Below are 20,881 nucleotides of genomic sequence, written 5' to 3'. Positions count from 1 at the left end.
GTTTCGAATATCCATCTCCTCGTGAAAAAGTATTTATTTATTAAAGATATTATTATTTTGTCACGTACTCCTTTCGCTTGACAAGCAAACCGCTGATGAAGTCCTTAGCGTCGTTCGAGATCGCATCGAAGGCCTCATCCTCCAGGTCGTAGTCGGCTCGAGTGATGTTGGCGAAGGTTTCGGCGTCGTTGTCGCCCATGAACGGGGACAAACCGGTTAATCTGATCACGTTTTACGATCATGTTCATTACTCGAGAGATCCTTAAAACGTCGAGTTAAAATTACAATTTTAATCGTCACTCACAGAACGTAACAGATGACACCGACGCTCCACATGTCCGACTCGGTGCCTATCGGCTCGTAATTTATAATTTCAGGCGGAATGAACTCCGGGGTGCCGAAGAGAACTCTGATCGGCGTGTCGGGTTTCAGTGTCTGCGCCAGGCCAAAATCGATCAGCTTGATTTGATGGGACGTTCGTGTCCTGCACATTATGTTTTCTGGCTGGAAAGAATTGGAATTTATTTCAAATTTCAATCAATATGAAAAAGAAGAAAAGCATCACGAGAGTCTCTCTGTGATTAAATTTCATTTATAATAGAGATTGGCATCGATTATTACTAATATTGCGTAAGATATTAAATTGGTAGTGTGTAATAAGAGTTTGTCAAATAATTTTCAAAAGAATGAATTCGTTTAAATTGCAATATTATTCCAATATTAGGAATGTTACAACATTTATTTTCCTATTTTCTTAAAATTTAAACAACGATCCAATTATATTTGCAAATCTTTTGATCGACGAAAAGATACAAAATTTTAAGCTTTAATTTTAATTTTAATGATATTAATGATGATGTTAAAAAAAATAATCCTCACCTTCAGATCCAAGTGCACCACTTTGTTCTGATGCATGTACTCCACACCCTCGCAGATTTGTCTCATGAACAGTATGCTGTCCCTTTCAGTCAAGGTGAAGTCATCGGCGACCACCCTCTCGAAAAGTTCGCCACCGGAAATACTACGAGTAAATAAAATAAATATATCGAATCTTTCAAACATTCTTGACGAAATGACGAAAGCTTACTATTCCGTGACCATCACGATCTCTCGAGGGCTCTCGAAAGCGGCAGCCAGCAGGAGAAGTTTCGGATGCCGCAGCATGTTCATGATCCTGATCTCTTCCCGAACTTGCTCTCGATCCTTCGTTTTAATCGTTCTCACGAATTTCGCCGCGAAATTCGTATCCGACGATTTTTCGATTATCCTCCTCACGGTTCCGTATCGGCCTTTACCCAATTCCTCCAATACCTCGTATCGATCGTTGAACAAATGCCCATCCTCCATTTCGACTATTCGAGCTTCGAACGGTGGATCGAACTCTTCGAAAGGAAACATTCTCATAAATGGATGTTGCATTTTAAGAAAGTAGGGATGTTGTGTGAAAGTTTCGATTAATCTTTTCAAATTATCTATCTTTAACACACGTATATACTTTCAATGTTGGGATGAAATATTTTACGAGAATAATGTAAATCGATTTTTAATGAGAAATAATTTACTTAGAATATTTGCTCGAACAATTTTTACAATTACCTTCTTCATCCTCCTCCAGCCACATTTCACCTTCTTTCGGGATTCGAACAAATTGAGATTCGTCGCCGGGTTCGCTAACCCCGTGGATATTTTCAGCTCTCACGCGGAAACGATATCTTTCACCGGGTATCACGGTGTCGGAAGGAACGGTGATGCTGAGCGAGAGGCAGGATTCCGCGATCGTTGTCCACCTATTTTCACCGGCATGATTCATCTCCACGGTGTAACCGGTGACCGTGCAACCGCCATCGTAAGGTGACGACCGCCAATTGATGGTTGCTGTACCCGTGGAGCAGCATATGTTTGGAATACCTGCCGGTGGGTCGGGTGGACCTGCGAAAAAAAAGATAAGAAAGAAAGGTCGTTTCGTTGTGAAATCAATTTTGAATAGATACATCGTTAAGTATTCGTCGAATATTTGACATTTTGAAAAATGTTAATTTCTAATCTTGCTTTGTTTCTTATTATTACAAACTGGAAATGGATAAGAGAATTGTTAAAAAAATTTATTTTGTTTTGCAAGCAATTTCGTCGAAATATATTTTTCGAATATTTGAAATTTATTTGAAATAATCGATGAACTTATAAATTTATTTCTTTTCGGATTATTCATCGCGATAACATATCTCTCGAATGTTTGGTATTTTACAATCATTTTTATTTAAATTTCTAATCAATTTGTACTATTCTGCAACGCTAATTAGATGTTGGATTTTTTAAATGTTATCTATATTCGTAATGTAAACAGTTTTTAATCAGATCCATTAGTAAGACGATTTGTAGAAACACGTGGAACGCGTTTTTTCTCGATCTATCGTTTACTTTTCAAACGACTAGGTTTTTTTTTTTTTTTTTTTTTCTTAAAAGCGATCACTGATAAACAGTAAATGAAAGACCTCTTGTTTAACGATTCATTTGAAATTATATAAACAAGTATGGTTATTTTTCCTCCGATATGAATCATCAATTACTAATTACATAGATTAAAATCTTTAAATTAGAAGAGGATGAATTTTCACGTACGAATCGAAAAAATGAATCTTATTTTTAATCTTTGTTCTAAAAGAACAGAGAAATATCGAACAATTTTTAATTTCTTTTCTTTCTTTAAATTAGAAAATTTTCCAATTAACAAAAATAATACATTGTTACACAAATGTTACAAATTTTATCGATAATTTCAAATATAATTAAATTACGAATTTTTATCGAATCTTACGAAATTAAATGAAAATCATTATATTTTATTATAAACTCTTTAATTATTGCACTATTACATTAAAACCATTTAATCATATCAATTTTTATTAAAATGTCACATCTTTAAATCGTTGTCCTCCTATATTATCTACGCACAATCAATGACAATCATTCATAAAGATAAACATTTATACAACATTTCGACAAATTATTTCATTTTGCCAGCAGTAATTACTACACCAATAATAAATAACTTTCCATTACCCATTCTTGCTTCTTGTCAAGAATCTCTCTTCTCCTTACAATCACTCGAACAAAACCAATCTAGAATAAATTAGAATATTAAACGTAGTGAAAATTCCCTTGTCGTTTTACTGTCTCCAGTCATTCTAGACGAATATCGATTCACGTACACGGTACACGTACTTTTTCACCACTGTTTCGTCCTCTCGTGATCCCAAGCGAAGAGGAAGCGTAGACGAGGCATATGGTGGGGACGCAACGAAAAACGAGGAAAGGAATTATTGCGCGATACGTCACGTGAGACTGCCGTCTACCTTGTACATAAGAAGCGGAACTGGACCGTGTGACACGCGCTTACGCACGTGGAACAGTGCTTGTTTCGTTCTAAATTGCGTTTGGCGACGTCGAGTGACGTGTAATCATTCGTTATTTAGGCATTATATCGGAACAGCGGAGTTTTACGAATATTCTTAAGCTTAAGAACTACCTCCTCCAATCATAATTGATTGATTCTTTCTTTAAATTCAAAATTTTGACAGATCTCGAATTATTATTCGAAATTATTTATTATTTAGAATTTTTTTTTTTCATTATTTTCCTCTCTTTTCTTTCTGGATTATGAAATTGTATTAATTAAAAAGATTATTATCATTGTTATATTGTATAAACGTTCTCTTGAAATTATTCACGTACATTAAAAAAAATAAAATAAAATATTTAAACTTTTAATAAATTGACTGTTTAAGAAATGCAACAAATTAAGAAAAATGTATAATTTCGTTCGATCAAGAAATATTGGAATTAATTTTTTTTTCTATTTCTATGGCTTCTACGATTTTATTTTAACTCTGAAATTAGCACGATTAATTATTGCATTGTTAATTATCCGCATTTATCGTCCATATAAAATTTGTAATATTCTCAGGAAACTTTACCAAGAAGTTTATTTATTAATTAACGATATAAACAATTTTACTAATTTAATGAAGAAATTTTTCATTTTCATGCACTGATTCTCAACGAACAATTACTCACATTTACTTAGATTATGCATGTATGTTCAGGTTTGAAAGGGAGATGCTTTACATATCTACTATCTCATGTTTTATTACGTTACTATCGTGGAAGAACTGGAAGAAGATATTACTTGTTTTCTTCCAGTTCTATTTATACGGTCAAAATCTTTATAATTTCTGCATTATATGAAATTTTGTAGAATATGTAGAGCACAATGATCTACATGGGGTAATTTTTTTTATTACTGGAATTATCATTTTGAATGAATAAAATTAAGCTTCAAAATTTCAATATTTTCTTCCATTTTTAAAGTATGACTTTATAAATTTTCAAATTTTGTAATATTCTATTGTAAAAAAAAATATATATATATATTTTCAGACGAAATTAATATAAAAGAAAAAAGAAAAAAAAAAGAAATAATGAAAATATAAAGATTATGTTATGATTTCAAATACTTAAATAGATATTTTATCAAGAAAAAAAATTATTACATAATACATCATATTACTAGGCGATAAAATAGTAAAAAAATTATCAATCTATTATGTTCTATACTAATAAATTTTCAAATCAAATCATTTTTTAATTAAATCAATTTTCTAAAGATAATATAATTTGTGCAATCCACTTTACATATTGTACATCATTTATTATACACTGATAACTCTAATTACCATTTTTTACATTATAATTATCTATTTATATCACACAGTTTTTATATCACACAAATACGGATATTATGTCATACATAAGAAGCGCATATCGTCCCGCACACAGGTTAAGCGAGTGATGTAAGCTCATTTCATAGCTTTGTAAACATGAATCGTTTTCTTGTTCGTGTTCCGTATTTAAACACATATACAGATATGCTTGAATTTATGTCTTGCTTCTACTCGAGACCCACTTACGTAATGCCAATGTAATTTCTTTTAGAATCACTTCTATTTGATTTTATACACGATTAATAACGACTCGTTGACTAATAATAATTCGTTTCGACGTATATATCTCGCTATACGTACCTTCAACGGCAACGCTGAAACATCGTCGATCTTTCCCAAGTTTATTTTCCACGGACACCTCGTATTTTCCGGCATTATCAGCCGTCACATCGTCGGATATCAAGCAAGAGACACCTCCGCCATACGTGATCGCAGTCTTTTTGTTTGGAATTAATTCTCGCCCCTTGAACAGAAAATATATTCGTTTAAATACTCGATTAACCTTGCACGATTGCGAGCAGCGAATACGAGCGACTGATAGTCGCTCACATATCATTAAGCTTATCGTATTTGATCGTGAGCGATGTATAGGATGGGACGAAGTTTATGGTATATGTGAGGTGAAAGTAGATTTGAATGACTTTTTTTTTAATTCTAATAATAAAATTTGGAAATGTATAGTTCAAAAATTGATTTGAAAAATAAAAATTTTATTTATTCGAGAAATAAATTATATTTTAATCGATTTGTTTGTCAAGTGTTTCAATAATAGAAGATAAAAGGTAATGAGGCTGTTTGTATATCTATAAGAAAGATAGATTTCACCTTTTAGATAAGAAGTTAAAGATAAGCATTCAAGTAGTATCAAAAGGAATATATTTAAATTTAGATATGAGAAAAATTATTGGAAAATAGATATTTCACTTTTATGATTTCGTAGTAGAATTAAATATCAAATATCCATATCAATAAGTAAAATATACAATAAAGTATACAAATATTGAGATAATTTATTTTAAATATATTAATATTCATATAATATCATTTAGAATGAAATAATATAGTGGAATAAAAATTTTATTTGAATAATTATTTGAAAAAGAGTTCATTCATGATAACGTTTAATCCTAATTAAAAATTCTATGATTAAAAATGAATAATAATAATAAAACTGTGGACATGCATTATAGTTTCTTAATTTTTTTTTAATTAGGGATAAAGTTGAAAATTATTTAATTAAAAATAAAAAGATTAGCATTTCAATTTAATTAATATTGATTAATACTGTGCAATCAATTACAAGTTTTGAATGATTCAATATTTTTATGTTTTGCAATACACTTCACATATTTTCGAGTGATATTTTAAGAAACACCGACATATTACAAATAAATTATTTTATTTATTAAATATTTAATATTTAATAAATAAATTGTAATAGTATCTCCATTTTGTATAATCTTGTGTAATCCTACTGTACTAACTAATTTTAATTAATTTTACTATTAATAGATTGATCAACATTTTTATTTTATATCTATTTCGTAGTTAAAAAAATTATTCTATAACTATTATTTCTATTCTAATTTTTAAGGTTATTTTTCATGTATGAACTTTGAACAACATGATTATTTTTGCTTATTTGCGAGCTCGAATCCTTTCTTCATCTACTAGAAGAAAAGAATCGTATAAAAAATGATCTTGAAAATTCAATCACTTTAATCTATTTAAAAAATTCCATATCTCTTATTTTTAATACTAATAATCTTCTTTATCTATTAATCTAACCCCTCCCCCCCCCCCAAATTCTTCAACACCACATATATTTTCAATCCACCCTATATATAATTCATGTCCAACCATTTTAACTTCTATTAAGTTGCAATTATGCCCTATCAAGGTGAATTTAAACTCGATATTAACTATATTCAATGGATGTAAATAGGAATAATGACTCTCTTGTCCAAAACAATAACGTCTTTTTAATCCTTCCTTAATAACAAGAACTTCTTGTATTTTTTTTTTTTTTCCTCTTTCTCTAAACTCGATTAAACAAATCTTCGATATCTAGAAAACTAGAGAGAACGAACGATTGAAAACTGGACACATATGGATACTGGATAGATATTCACCGCTCGAAGCCATTTGACCGCCGGTTCCGGATGACCTCGATACGTGACCCTGAGGACAACCCTGTTTCCTCTGAAAACGGTGACATCAGCGGGCACCTTCACGATACAAGCCGCAACGGACTCCTCCTCCTCCTCCCCGCCGACAATCTTCTCCTCCTCCTTCATCACTATCTCATCATCCTTTTGTATCGAGCACTCCTCCTCCCATTTCCTCCATCTCTTCCGGTACGTGCTTCACGCATATTATCGGCGTGTTATCGTGCTTATTAACGTTATCTTGCCTCGTCTCGTTCTTATCAGTCTTGCAAACGTTTGAAGTCATCGTCGATGCATTCACCAATTCCTCCTCGTTCTCCGATAATCTCGTCTCCCTCGATCGTTTCTGCCTGACGAACGTCTCCTCCTCGTCCGACGACGTCCGCTCATCCGGTTTCCCTCGTTGCACTCGTTGCGTCGTTTTACGCGCGAATTTTTTAAGATTGACATCTTTCCTGTTCCCAGTTTTCTCGGGCAGTTTGGTCGACTTTCTGTCGAGTAACGGGCTCGGTGGTAATACATTTCTCCTGACAGGCAAAGGGGACAGGATAGGACTCGGCGTGGATCCTCGAGGTAACGACCTGGCTCGCAACGGAGACTCGTTGCGTCGTCGTTGAGGCGACGCAAGAGGAGCGTCTTTTCTCGTCCTTCGTAAGGAGTTGCTGCGATTGCAACTGGGCGGAGCTAAAGGCGGCTTCTCGTTTCGATTTTCGTTCGTGGATCGATTCAATCGTAGCTCGGCCGAGCAACTGATCGACGGCCCTTTACCAGCCACGGATGCTGTGCACCGTATCTCGCCGACGTCTCGCTGTTGCACGTCGTGTATCCTGAGAATACTCACGCTGTCGTCTTTTTCGATCTGGGGAATCAGTTCCGTTTATAATCTTTTTTTTGTTTGCAGAGAAACAAACGTATCGTGTGGAAATCATTCGAAAATTGCACTTTGACATACCTTGCACCTTGGATTTTCTTTAACGTCCCTTCCATTGATCGTCCACGTGATCTCAATTGGTTTTCCGCATTGCACTCGGGCACAGAAACAAGCAATGTCTCCTTTCGATGCGACGACCGACACTGGAGCCTTTGTGAACTGTGGCGCCAATTTCGCTACACCTTTGTAATCTGTGCGTGCAAAATAAAAATGTATGTTCACCGATGCATTTAATATCTTGCAAATCCTTTGAGAAAGGAATGTAATTAAATGTAGAAATGAACTAATAGTAACGAGTATACCTGAAATTTTATGGATTGTAAATAACTTTATCCTGATTCAACATACGTACCTTGAACGATAAATAGGCCATTGCTGGATGCTTCCCCGAAATTATTACGAACGAGGCAAGTGTATTCGCCAGCGTCTTGTGGACAAACGTTGGATAATCTGAGAGCGATACCACCATCGCTGTACACGACATACTTGTGCTCATCATTGTCGAGTATCTCGCGACCGTCTTTCAACCAAATCATCGAGAAGGGCGGTGTACCTGAAAGCATAAAAACCATTAATTAATGAAACAGCTTGATATTTTATTTTAAATTTACGTTTTAACCCTTTGCGCTTCAAGCAACTCCACACGATTTACTTCGATGAATTTTTTAGCTAACTTAAAATGATCTCACGGACAAATTAACGTATAAAACTTTTATATTTTAATATTTTTATCTTTACATGACGAAGAAAGGAAATTTGTTGAATATTTATAAAATCTATATCGTTGTTTTGTGTGATATTTTAATAACGAAGTAATTATCAAGATGGTTCGTGAGGGCAAGTTTGAAAGCAAACCCAATAACCCTCACATTCACTATTATCTATTATTCTTATTTTTCATTTTCTTATACTACAATTTCTTAAATAGAAATAATTTCGTTATTTAATAACGAATTACCGTATTCCATGCTTACAAAACTTTGAAAATAATATTTCTATTCCCACGGCTGTCAAACTTGGATACACTTTACACGTGAAGCGATACTTTAAAGAAATCAAACATAAATAAATCTACTACATCAAATCGAATGATACCTGAGAGCCATTGGAGCGCAAAGGGTTGATTAAATTGACAAGCGTTCGCGAAAATTGTGCTCTTGGCGCGAAATTCTTTAATGGCTCTTAGCGTGAAATTCTCGTTATCACTCGTTCTCAATTATTACCCGTGAGTCTCGTGTGCAGCTCGTAGCAATGACCTTCCACGACGATCGATTCCTCGGCGAGTGGGTGAAGAAATCTCGGCTGATCCTTGTCACTCGTGGATGGATTGGAAGGGCTAAGGACGGTCACCTGTTTGTTGGAAACAATTTGAAAAACAAAATAGAGATAATAATTGCACGTGTAAGTAGAACACAGATAACACGATTATTATAAAGCGTTCACCTGGCAAGTATTCCTCGTAGAGCCAAGCACGTTCGTTGCCACGCAGGTGTACTCACCCGCGTCGCTCGATTTCACTTTCGATATTTCGATCTTTGCCGTTTTCCCGTCGAAATACCTTTTTATTCGGCTCGATCGTTCCAACGGCCGTCCATTCCTGGAATCGTTATCCATTTTTTAGAAGAGGAAGAAAGAAAGAGAAATTGGGAGAGGGTTTAGAATTAGCTTTTCCTGAATTTCACCTGAACCACGTCGGTGTCGGGCTAGGCGTCCCTCTGATGCCGCACTCGAGGTGCAGCCTTCCGTTCGTTCTGCCGCTCGTGTCCAGGAGACTGCGGCTGAACGATGGATACGTTCTAGGCGATGCACTTCTTATTCTGATCGTGCGAGCGACCGACCCAAGTAATTGACGATCTTCTCGAAAGAGAGAAATGTATTTTGAAATTTTAAAAAAAATTATTACAGCTGTTATATTTAATCTTTTGCACGCGCAACGATAACAATAATTAATAATTAATAATTTACATTGCAAGTAATATGCACGTATGCATGCACAATTTAATTCTCTCTCTCTCTCTCTCTCTCTCTTCAGTAATAAATAAAAAACAATAAAATCTTGACGTTATATATTTCAAAATGAGAGAGATGAGTTATTAAACGTTGGAACCATATCTCATTTATCTTTTCGAATACGTAAATTCTCATTTATACATTTAACAGGATTTTTTCCTTTATTCTTTTTTTCACTCCTTCCGCTAAATAATAAAATTGACAAAAATAATAAAAAATGACAATAAAAATTCTCACGACGTAATTTGAAAAAATTTTTACTTATTCCTTCTCTAAAATTTACGACAAAAAGAGAGAGAGAAAAGAAAAGAAACGTTGGCGAAATTTACGCACTTATAACTTCCAGACGAGCGCTGGCTTCGATACGGCCGTAATCGTTCTCCACGATCACCCTGTAAAGTCCCGCGTCCTCCAGTGTTACCTCGACGATTTCCAATATCTTCACGTCGTCCCTCTCCTTCATCGAGATCCTCGCGGTTGGGGTGACCGTTGTCCCGTTCTTGTCCCATTTGGCCCAGGGCGTCGGGTGGCCGACCACGGCGCACTGGAAACGCACCGTTTCACCCTCCTCGACCACGCGGTTGTGGGGGACCGCGTAAAATTTCGGCGGACTGATCTTTGGCCGCTTCGACAACGTGCTTCGCGGAAGAAGCTGAGGGGATCTTAATTCTCGGCCATCTGTAATTGTTCCAATTCTCTTATCTATTGTAACAATTCTTGTGTGAATCTGTATTCGTATGTTAAGAATAATGTTATCCAGGAGACCTTAATTCTCGACCATTTGTAATTGTTTCAATTCTCTTATCTATTGTAACATTCCTTGTGTGAATCGTATGTTAGAATAATATTATTCGCGATGGGTGTTTTAAACACAGTTTATCGCCACGATTTTGGAAAACGACAAAGTCTTAAGTTTTTTACATTAAAGATCATCTAATGCTACGATATCTTTGAAAATCACAATTGTAAAATTGAAAACAAGATCTGCACAAGATCTATTAATTTGTGTATAATAATACGTTTATACATTGTGAACGATGATTAAATTTAATAAAACAGACGTAAATTTTACTTTAAGAAGAGGAAAGAGTCAGGGAAAAATGTACACTTACGCGAAACTGCCGGAGACAAACTCCTGATCGGCGTGGATCGTGGTGTCGATCTGGGTGTCGATCCTGCCGAGAGAAGACCCGCGGGTCTCGTCAATCTTTGGCTCAAAACATTCTCTTTCCCTTCGGGCACTAAACACGAACAAAACGGAATAAACTTTTATTCAACTTAACTTTTCCAGCTCGAGTTAACCTTCACATTTTCATCCGTTTCCACAACTGATCATTCGTTCCAAGAGGGAACGTAAATTTTCAGCCTTTGAAAAAACGAAGGCTACTTTTCCACGCATTTGTATCAATGTTTGCCTTATCGAAATTACCATCCACTATCAGGCACGCCGAGGTAAATGCCTTGCCGAGGTCGTTATATGCCACGCAGGTGTACTCGCCCTCGTCTTCCGGATAAACATGCTGGATGCACAAACGTGCGGTTTCACCGTCGAACTCAGCCGAGAAATCCCCGCTCATTTGCAGTATCTGAATATCATTTAAATACAAAAATTCATATTCACACTCGAACAGTTAGTTAATCATGCAATGTGCGAAAAATTTATCACACAGATCGATCTAAATCAATTCATCCAGACTTTATCCAATCAACTTCAGCAAAATGAATCAGTTGAATATTTAATCGTATGTAACGAAATTATAATTATACATCAAATTTTTAAATGTACTGTTTGTTAACACCTGCCTTTCCTCCGCGTTCCCAGCGTACCAGTGGCGGCTCGGGCGTAGCGTGCACCTTGCACTCGAGAGTGACAGCGTCGCCGTCGCAACACCTCAGATCTCGAAGCTCCCTCGTGACCATAGGCAAAGTGAGCACGTTCCTGTCAATTGTACGCTCTTATTTCTCTTAGCTTAAACCGCGTTTGGTATTTCTTTTTCTTTTCTTTTCACCGATTTTCAAAATACACACGCTTACCCGTGCGTGATCCCATCTGATTTCTTCATTTTCTCCTCCTTGCCTTGGCCTGAAACGATGATCGATTTTCGTCGAAAGCGAGATCGAACGTACGAATCACAAATCCTCTCACCTTTCGCGTAGATCTGCAAAGAAATCACGGCTTTGGCCTCCCCATGGCAGTTCCGCGCTATTACGGAATACGTCCCCGTGAAGTCGAGTTTCGCGTACGGTATTTCCAGACGGTAGTGAGATCCTTCGCCGACCAGCCGGAAGTGGGCTGCGTCCTTGTAGTAATCGGCCTGAAAATGGCGATTAAGTAATTTTTCTCATGTAAAATTTAAAATATCTTTAATGTGGTCTTTGCGAGCGGATGCATGATTTGTAGTTCGATATGATTTGAATTCGTGTGTAACATCGTGTCGATGTATTTTTCAGCAAATTATATACCAATTATAATTTGTTTGTTGATCAATTTAAATCTTGCGAATTCAAAGGAGGAGCTGAGCTAGAAAAAATCGAATAAAGATGACTTGGTGATTTTTCGAAATGAAAAAAAAAAAAAAATGATCGAATTGATCGCGTATTATCCACTCGACTGATGAATCAACAAACAAAGTTGTGAAACGTACTTGATTAAAACTTGTAGGAATGTTTGTAGACGAAGAGAATTTGATTTAAATGGATTTGAATAACGTCACAAGCCCTGAATCATACTGTGTCCTTTGTTCTTCTGCGAACACGCGAAACTTCTGAAATCTTTCGCTAGTAAACGCAACTTTTATCGCTGACAATGATAACACGTAACTTGAGTGCGTGTATAAATACCCAACGTGAACTCGATATAACCATCGAGTACGAAAAGGAGAGGCGCTACGAAGTTTAAAGTCCAAAAAATTTACCCTGTTAAACGGGCGATCTCCAATCTTCTCCAATCTTCGGCCTCGACCTGAATTCCCGCATTTCCGTGACTGCTACGTCCACATTGAGGCCATCCTTTGTTTATTCCACGATTGATTTTTATTATTTTTACCATCGATCTCTCGAGAAATCTTTTATTTCATTCTTCTCTTTACTTTTGCGAAAAGTAAATATTCTTTGTAATGATTTTAATATTTCTCTACGAAATTAATGTTATTCTTATTTTGAATTTTGATTGAAATTAATATTGCCATCGTAGGTTTGAATTCTTTTTTTCCGAAAAATCGAATTCCATTTCAACATTGTGAATCTTTTCCTTCAACTTGTCCAATGTTTTTACGAAACTACATTTGATGATTCGCATCGATTAATCGAATCCCCTTCAGGGGATCGAAATTGAATTAAAAACGTTCTAGATACATAGAGACGAGACCAGGTAAAAAGGAGAGGGAAGGGTAGTGATAAAAGTGAGATGGGAAACGTCTTCGTCGGGTCTCTAGTCCATATAGGGAGCGAAAGTTGAACAGATCGTTCGAGACTGATCTCGTTGCACGTATGACACGAGTGCCAACGCATATTACCGTTTTTCATCGCTAATTGCACGTCTCTCCGCCTGGCACGCCCTCTCAAAACCCTTGAAAAATTAAGGTCGCTTGAAAAAAAAAAAAAAAAAAAGAAAAAGGAAGATTCGATTGATTTACCTTTCGCGACTTAACAATTATAAATATCCTCCATTCGATCGCACTTTAAATCGCGCTTTTAATTGCTTCGTTTATTACCTCAATTTTTCTCACTGTCTGTCTGATAAAAGATTTATCCAACATCCTTTCTTGGATGCTAATAAATATTCAAGAAAAAAAAAAGATATTTCGATATATATTGTGGGATATCTTCCAAGAGTAGATTACAAAATAAAAATGAAATTTAGTTGAAATTTATTTATTCAGTATCTCTTTTGGCTTTTAAAAATCGAATATAAAAAAATATTCACTCGAAAGAGTGAGATGATGGAGTGATAAATATAGAATCGTCTCATTTATTCGATAACAAGCAATTTAGCACTTTACGCCTTATTTTACTTCATCGAATAAATTCTTCGATTAAAATGTTTGAAATCGAATGTAAAGAAGAAATATTATCCTCTCGCTTTATCTTCATTTCGTTTCATCTAACGCAAATCTATTCCTTATTTCCATTCTTTAAGATCGAAATATATTTCCATTTCATTTCTTCATCGAATACAAACTTAACCCTTTAACTTAAACTTTCGTATACCAACAGCTGTAAATTTTGCACTTTTTAGGAATAATAACGATCCAAGTTAACGATCGAAGACGAAAATTGACATTGATTTATCAAGAGATTGTCATGGAGAAATGAAGTTTTCAGTATCTCTAATGCTAGAACCCGTATCGTGACATAATGGACCTTCTGAGACCCATCTGTCTTTCATCTGTCTCGGTTCGCCTACGATGAAATTTATGCGGACGACACTTCCCGTTACGGAAGAGAGGCGCCATAAACTGAGGCAGAGCCGGCTGCTGCAAGGACTTGTTGCAATGTCATCTTATATAGATCTATATTTACGCGTGTAAAACGCGGATTCTCGACGTGGTAAAAGAGAATCTATTCAGGAAACACGAGCAGAAATTCTGCGACGTGTTTTTGAGAAATATTTACGTATTTATTGAATTCACAAACGACGAATACAAGTTATTTTTAATTTTTTTTGTTTTTTTCCCCCTCGTGTGTAATAATATATACGTGCACGAGTAATGGCGCCATAATTTTTAATCGAATTCGAGAGAAGTCGTATTTATTAATTAATTTATTAACTCAATTATTATCATTTAATTATACGAAGTTTGATGTATTGCGAATTACATGATTAAATTCAGTGCGATAATTTTTAATTAAACTCTAGGATGAAGGTGCATGCGATATTTTTACGAGTTGGTTAAGCAATAAATAATCGAACAATGATATTTTTATTAAAATTCATACGATAATTTTTAACAGGAACACTGATAATATTAATAATTAAATTCAAAGGTATTATTTATTACGTTTGTTTCGTGGATGTAAACGAATCAACGATAAATAATCAAATAATAAATCGAACATGGATATTTTTATTAAAATTAATAACGTGACAATTAAGTTTTATTGGAATTGTTATTTTTTTCAAAAAAACTTTAAATTTTATATTTTTTAAGCAAATATACTTGATATAATAAATCGAATAACGATTCTTTTATTAGAATCGTTGTAATAATTCTTCAATCTTTAGTAGTGCTAATATTTTTTTTTAGTACATAATAAATGTGCATAGTAATATGCGATTCGTTAAAAATAATATTAATTTAGAAAATGTAAAATTAAAAAAAACTTTATTTAATAACTCTGCTCTTATCTTTTTTTTAACAAAATTTTACGATCCATATCGAAAAACTACGCTTTTATTTAAAGAAAATATATCGAACGATATATTAAAGCCAATACAATAATTTTTAATCGATCCCTAACAGAGAGAGATTTTTGACATTATCTATTCGTAAATGGAATCAACGATTGTTTATGCATTTAAGAAAAATTTCAATATATATATGAATCTATATATGCGTAAAATGCATATGATATTCGAAGAACAAGACACTCTTACTTAAAGCTCCATCCATGTTCATAAGAATTTTATTTCGAGTGAAAGAGCAAGTCATCGACCGGATAAATTTTCCAAATATATTTTTGACCGATCAATCGTCGATCTCTATCGCGAAATCGTTTCATTTAACAGCGCCGCAGCTGCAGTTGAAAACAAACTTGGACGTATTTGGCGCGCATTCGCAGTCGAGACGCGTGCAGGTCGACGAAAGAACGAGAGAGGAAACTCGAACTCGGCCAATATTGCTGTGAACAGGCGCTGACATTCGCGCTCAAGCGTCGACCAGCTCGATAAATGTCCTAAGAGATCGATCGATGACTCAGAGTCGCGGAGATCGCGGCTTTGAGATCTTGAACACCGATTAGATGATATTTCAATAAACTTGAAAGGAACATTGTTCGACGATTGATTTGATGATGAAATCGCGCGGATTTGATTTTTTTGATGCAGATTAAAAGCAACACAAGTATAATAGACAAGAGTAACGAAATTAAGAATGCTATCGAAGGCTGATTGAGGAAGAAGAATTATCTTTATTGTAATAAAGATAAATAAATTGTAATATGGATATATAATTGATAATCAGAGGAAGGGGATTTGAAATTAATTGTGCAGTTGAAAGGGACGATGTTATCTTTGAAGTAGATATATGTTTCAAAAGGTTGCAAAATCATATAGATATTTAAATTGGACAATTTTAATAGCTTTTTAATTTATATTTTTGTAACCCTTGTGTTATGTAATTTTGATTTATATAAAAAATAAAATCTATACGATTTTGTCATCTAGCTGAATAATATTTGATTTTTGGATTGAGAGTGAATTTTGATTGATCGTCGATTATAATAAAAATATGAATAATAATGAACCGAGTTGAATGAAGAGAAAAAATTGTATCAAATAGACGTGTTTTGCGAGATAAAAAGTTTTTCATATAGATTAGGTGTCAAGTAGAAGAGAAAATGTCTTCTGTAAGGTAAACAAGAACGTTAATATATGTAAATTCATAGATTTTAACGTCAAGTTAAATAAAATGGAATATTGTGCATAAAACAAATAAAAATAAGATTGTATAAATGAATTTACAAGTTTTTGCAAATTGGATGTCAAGTAAAAAATACAATATTAAGTGTCACATATACGAGTGACAAACTTATGCAATATCAATTAAGAGAAAATAGCACAAAAATGCATAAAGACTCAATTGGTAATGATTGAAACATTCTCAATTATTTTTAATCGCAAACTATCTTTTTATAGTCTTACATTTCAAATAAAAAAAAAAATTGATATTCACGGAACGAAGATTGTGAAAATGCAGCTATCACAACACACTGTAATAAAGTTAAATTCTTCAAAATTCAAAAAGAATTTATATAAATTAAATTCAATTTCAAATTGTACTTGTAATACAATTTGAATTTGTACTCATAATACAATTTTTTATTATTCCATAAGAGAAAAAAAAAAAGAGGGAGAAAATCAAAAGAAATTAAGTAGAAAAAATAAAAAGGATTAATTTCTGCTTACGTTTCAAATGTCCACATCGAACACACTCCAAATCCAAAGTAGAAAAATCGGTCGGTCAATCGGTTTGATAGATCGGATCACTTTCTTGGTCAGGAGATTTTCAACGAATACACGGAATAGTCCGGACAAGAGATATCCATGTCACTTGTCGATCGCAAAAACCACGATCTGGAGGGATCGTTGGTGGACGAAGTGGCTATTCGTTGGCCAAAGACACGAGACGACTGTTTTGCCGCCCGTGGTTTTACACTACCGATCCATCGACGAAGAAAGTCGACTTCGTCAGGAAAAGTGGGGAGCCTCTTCTCTCGCGCTCTTTTCGATAATGCAGATATTAGTGACGCGGCTACCAAATACGCCTGTTTATCCGGTCACCGATCGCTTCCGGTTTCTTTTTCGATTTTGCATAAACGCATGCCTAATTTACTTATTGACAAATATCTTTTCTTCCATTGGAAATATTTTATTTGCGTGATTTGGTTGGCGTATTAAATAGAAGTGTATATATTATAAAAATAATTGTGAAATATTTTTGCGTAATATAGAAAATACTTAATGAAAAATATTCTCTCTCGTATTTAAAATACTTTATTCTAAATTTTTAAATTAAACGTATGCTATATTGAAATAATTCTGAAATATATGGATGTTCTATGTTTTTCATGCGATAAAAAATTTTTTTTATTAAGAAATTATACGGAAAATATAAAATATTAATAAGAAAAATGATAATTATTATTTTTCTTATTTGCTATACAGCAAAGTACGTATTTAATATTTATGTTATACTAGTTATATAAGTATAAATTTTTATCAACACCACTAAGAGCATCGATTTTAAATAGAGATTTATTTCACTCTTTAAATATCATGTTTATTTTGAATTTTTCGTATCTTTTTGCATATTATATGTATCCTGTTATTAAATTGTTTTATACAATAAATAATATATCGATACTAACGTATGATATAAGTATCTGTAGTATCACATTTCATATTTTTGTTGTAACTTAATAATAAAATAATTTATAAATTTTTAATTACACGATATTTTAGCCTTACTTGTAGACGTAAAGCAAAAATTGGATATAAAAAAAATCTGTATCTAACCTAATATTTATAACGAATGAATCTAGATTTCAGAAGTGTCAATATCATGTTCAGATCTTTTGACGATTTTCGTTTCAGGTATGCTTTTTAATAATCAGACGCAATTATGATCCATCGCTAGAATGACGTCAACGTATTTAAAATTACTATTAATTAGCATTCGTTGACCGTAGTTTCGCGCGTGCTATCGCCGGAAAAAACTCGGAAGAGTTCAAACTGTCGATGAAGACGTGAATGGCATATCGCTTGAACTATGCGCGATGATATTCTTTCGTCGTTTTCCTATGTACCTCTTTATACCAATTTACTTATTAATCATTATTGCAATTACTGAAAACAATGACTCCTCTACGTTTCATCTAACGTTTAATAAAATCTTGTCACGTAATTACATTGGATCATTTAAAAATTATTTGTCTAAAAGTTAAACGACATTGCTTTTGTCCATAATCACTTGTACTACTACCATTCAATAACTCTTACCAATTATAACCTTATTATTGATAATCTCTGTTGCTAAATAGATAATTTTTTAATACCTTGAACATCTTCATTTTCTAACGTTAATTCTCCTTTTAAATCCGATGATCATATAATTACGCTTATTAAATAATTTAACAATTATTTTGAAAACACTGTTCCAATTACAATATTTTCATTTAAATGCCAAACGTTAAAATTAACGAGATAGGATTTAAGAGCAATTAAGCAACAAGTTGTTCGTATCGGCCTGTGCCCAATATTTTCTTTCGCTCGTCGATAATCGCGCCACAATACCTCTCGATCTGATCGTCCCAAATAACAATACCGTGCACGTATAAGGAGTTTCGGCGGATCGAAGCGCGCAATTCCGTATCCATTGTCATCAAGAAGGGGGGAGGGGGGGGGGAGAGGAGGGGCTTCCACTCGATTGAGCAATAAATTTCTCTCTTTCTTCTTGGGAGCCGGGTGTCTAACCTCACTTACTGTTACCTTTTAAAGAGCCGTCCAATATCAATGCCGTTTCCCCGACGCATATAATGCTTGGCCCATTTATGGGCATAATGCTGTATGTTACGTTGTCATTTCTTTTTCGCGATCACCTTGACCCACATCAACACGGCATTAGGGACACGTCATTTCACCAATTGCACAACGCGCCTCTCTTTCGCTCGATCAACCACCCGCCGATCCATGGATCGTCTATTCGATCGATCATCTCGTGCGATCGTTCGAGCTCGAATTTTCGAGATCGAGCGTGCGGTAAATCAGAATGGTGTGATTTGTAAAGTTGACGAGTTACATCAAATTTATAATATTTGCGTGAACCATTTTTTTTTTTTTCTTTCTTTCTTTTGGATGTACGACCGTGCACAATTCGAGACAAATTGCACTCGCACTTTTAGCAACGCAGCGTTACGAAATTCTTCTTATGTGTGTGTTTTAGCTATCTATATAGGTCATATAGCTATATGTTCGGTTTATATCTGAAATTTCGTCTTGTGGTTTTTGATTTCATACGATAAATCACCGAATGTGTATACCGTAATTGCTGCGGTCGTCCATTTTCATAAAGAATTGCGCGGCAAACGTAGATTTATAAACTTGATACTTTTTTCTTTTTTTTTTTTTTTTTAATATTCAAAGACAATTAACAAAGAAAATTATCGCGAAATATATATTTTGTGATAAATGTATCTACTGGAGTCTCTTTTAATAATTTTCCATCATCTATTTCCATAAGCAAATTCTGGAATGGCAGTGATAAAAAATTGAAATCGATGATTTACTCGAAAATCTTCTGATTCTAATGTATATGCTGATCACGTAACGAACGTACACGTCGTGAGTTCCATAAAATTGGTGAACTATTCTAAGATCGTTTATTTTAATTTTGAGAGAAGAGATATACTTACTGCATGCAATCATGAATTACTCATGTAAGTCGTTCGAGCGATGAAAATACGATATTAAAGATCTTACCCTGAGGAAATCGCGCAGCCATATTACTTCCGGTTTGGGGTCGCCGACGACCTCGCAGGATATGATGACGGTGTCTCCTTCGATTGCCTCTGTGGATAGAGGTTTCGTGACGAACAGAGGCTCCTTCGAGTATCTGAGAAATTGAAAGTAAATCTTTCTTTTTTAAGAAAACCTTTTCATCTTTTTATATAATCAAAAAAAAAAGAATATATATTTTTCCATTGTTATTATTATCATTGTATTAGATATTTCTTAAAATATCCAACGATATAACTAGGAGTTGATTGAGTCTAATTTTAATATTTATCTCGAACGAAAGTTGATGTAAAGTAATCGTCGTTGAATGTTATATCGAACTCACGGTATGTCTGGCGTCGATATGACCGTCAAAGTTGGCACTCCATCGACGGACACCTCATCATTTTGCGATTCGGCGCCAATAATGGCGACCCGTGTCGACGTCTCGGCGCATCCAACCTCGTTCGTGGCTGTGCAACAATAAACACCGGCATCCCTTGCTGTGACCTTGCCCAAGGACAGCTCGACCGTACCATCGTGGTTCAAGGTCATCACTGCTCTTCTGCTTGGCCGCAAACGAATTCCGTCTCGATGCCTGAAAAGGAATGTACATCGAATTCATTTCGATAAAAATTTGATGTCATTCGATATCACATTATCCGTTTATATCTATTTAAACCTGTGAATTTTTAAAACCTGTCAACATTCTCATTTATGCTATTTTAAAATTTCATTCGAGCGAAAAACGAATTCTATTAATGGAAAAAATTGTAAC

General features: G+C 34.4%; 1 protein-coding gene across 1 annotated transcript in view; it reads right to left on the bottom strand.

Annotated features, from left to right (window-relative positions):
* The window catches only part of LOC100869469 (uncharacterized), a 66,775-nt gene that overhangs the window by 3,104 nt on the left and 42,790 nt on the right, over nucleotides 1-20,881 (bottom strand). Inside the window, 21 exon segments of the mRNA XM_086910097.1 lie at nucleotides 69-221; nucleotides 305-504; nucleotides 880-1,021; nucleotides 1,088-1,382; nucleotides 1,597-1,929; nucleotides 5,082-5,244; nucleotides 6,914-7,126; nucleotides 7,128-7,808; nucleotides 7,902-8,071; nucleotides 8,233-8,433; nucleotides 9,104-9,230; nucleotides 9,324-9,477; nucleotides 9,563-9,734; nucleotides 10,224-10,568; nucleotides 11,003-11,131; nucleotides 11,320-11,476; nucleotides 11,694-11,829; nucleotides 11,925-11,973; nucleotides 12,037-12,205; nucleotides 20,089-20,221; nucleotides 20,450-20,701. Coding sequence (XP_086766223.1) covers nucleotides 69-221; nucleotides 305-504; nucleotides 880-1,021; nucleotides 1,088-1,382; nucleotides 1,597-1,929; nucleotides 5,082-5,244; nucleotides 6,914-7,126; nucleotides 7,128-7,808; nucleotides 7,902-8,071; nucleotides 8,233-8,433; nucleotides 9,104-9,230; nucleotides 9,324-9,477; nucleotides 9,563-9,734; nucleotides 10,224-10,568; nucleotides 11,003-11,131; nucleotides 11,320-11,476; nucleotides 11,694-11,829; nucleotides 11,925-11,973; nucleotides 12,037-12,205; nucleotides 20,089-20,221; nucleotides 20,450-20,701 — 4,374 coding nt within the window.

This window comes from Apis florea, unplaced genomic scaffold (genome assembly GCF_048593485.1).
Source record: "Apis florea isolate Af1SG1 unplaced genomic scaffold, ASM4859348v1 contig_3170_pilon, whole genome shotgun sequence".
In the NCBI taxonomy this organism is placed as follows: Eukaryota; Metazoa; Arthropoda; class Insecta; order Hymenoptera; family Apidae; genus Apis; species Apis florea.
Note: the sequence above shows the minus strand (reverse complement) of the source record. Positions and strands in the feature narration are given on the sequence as shown.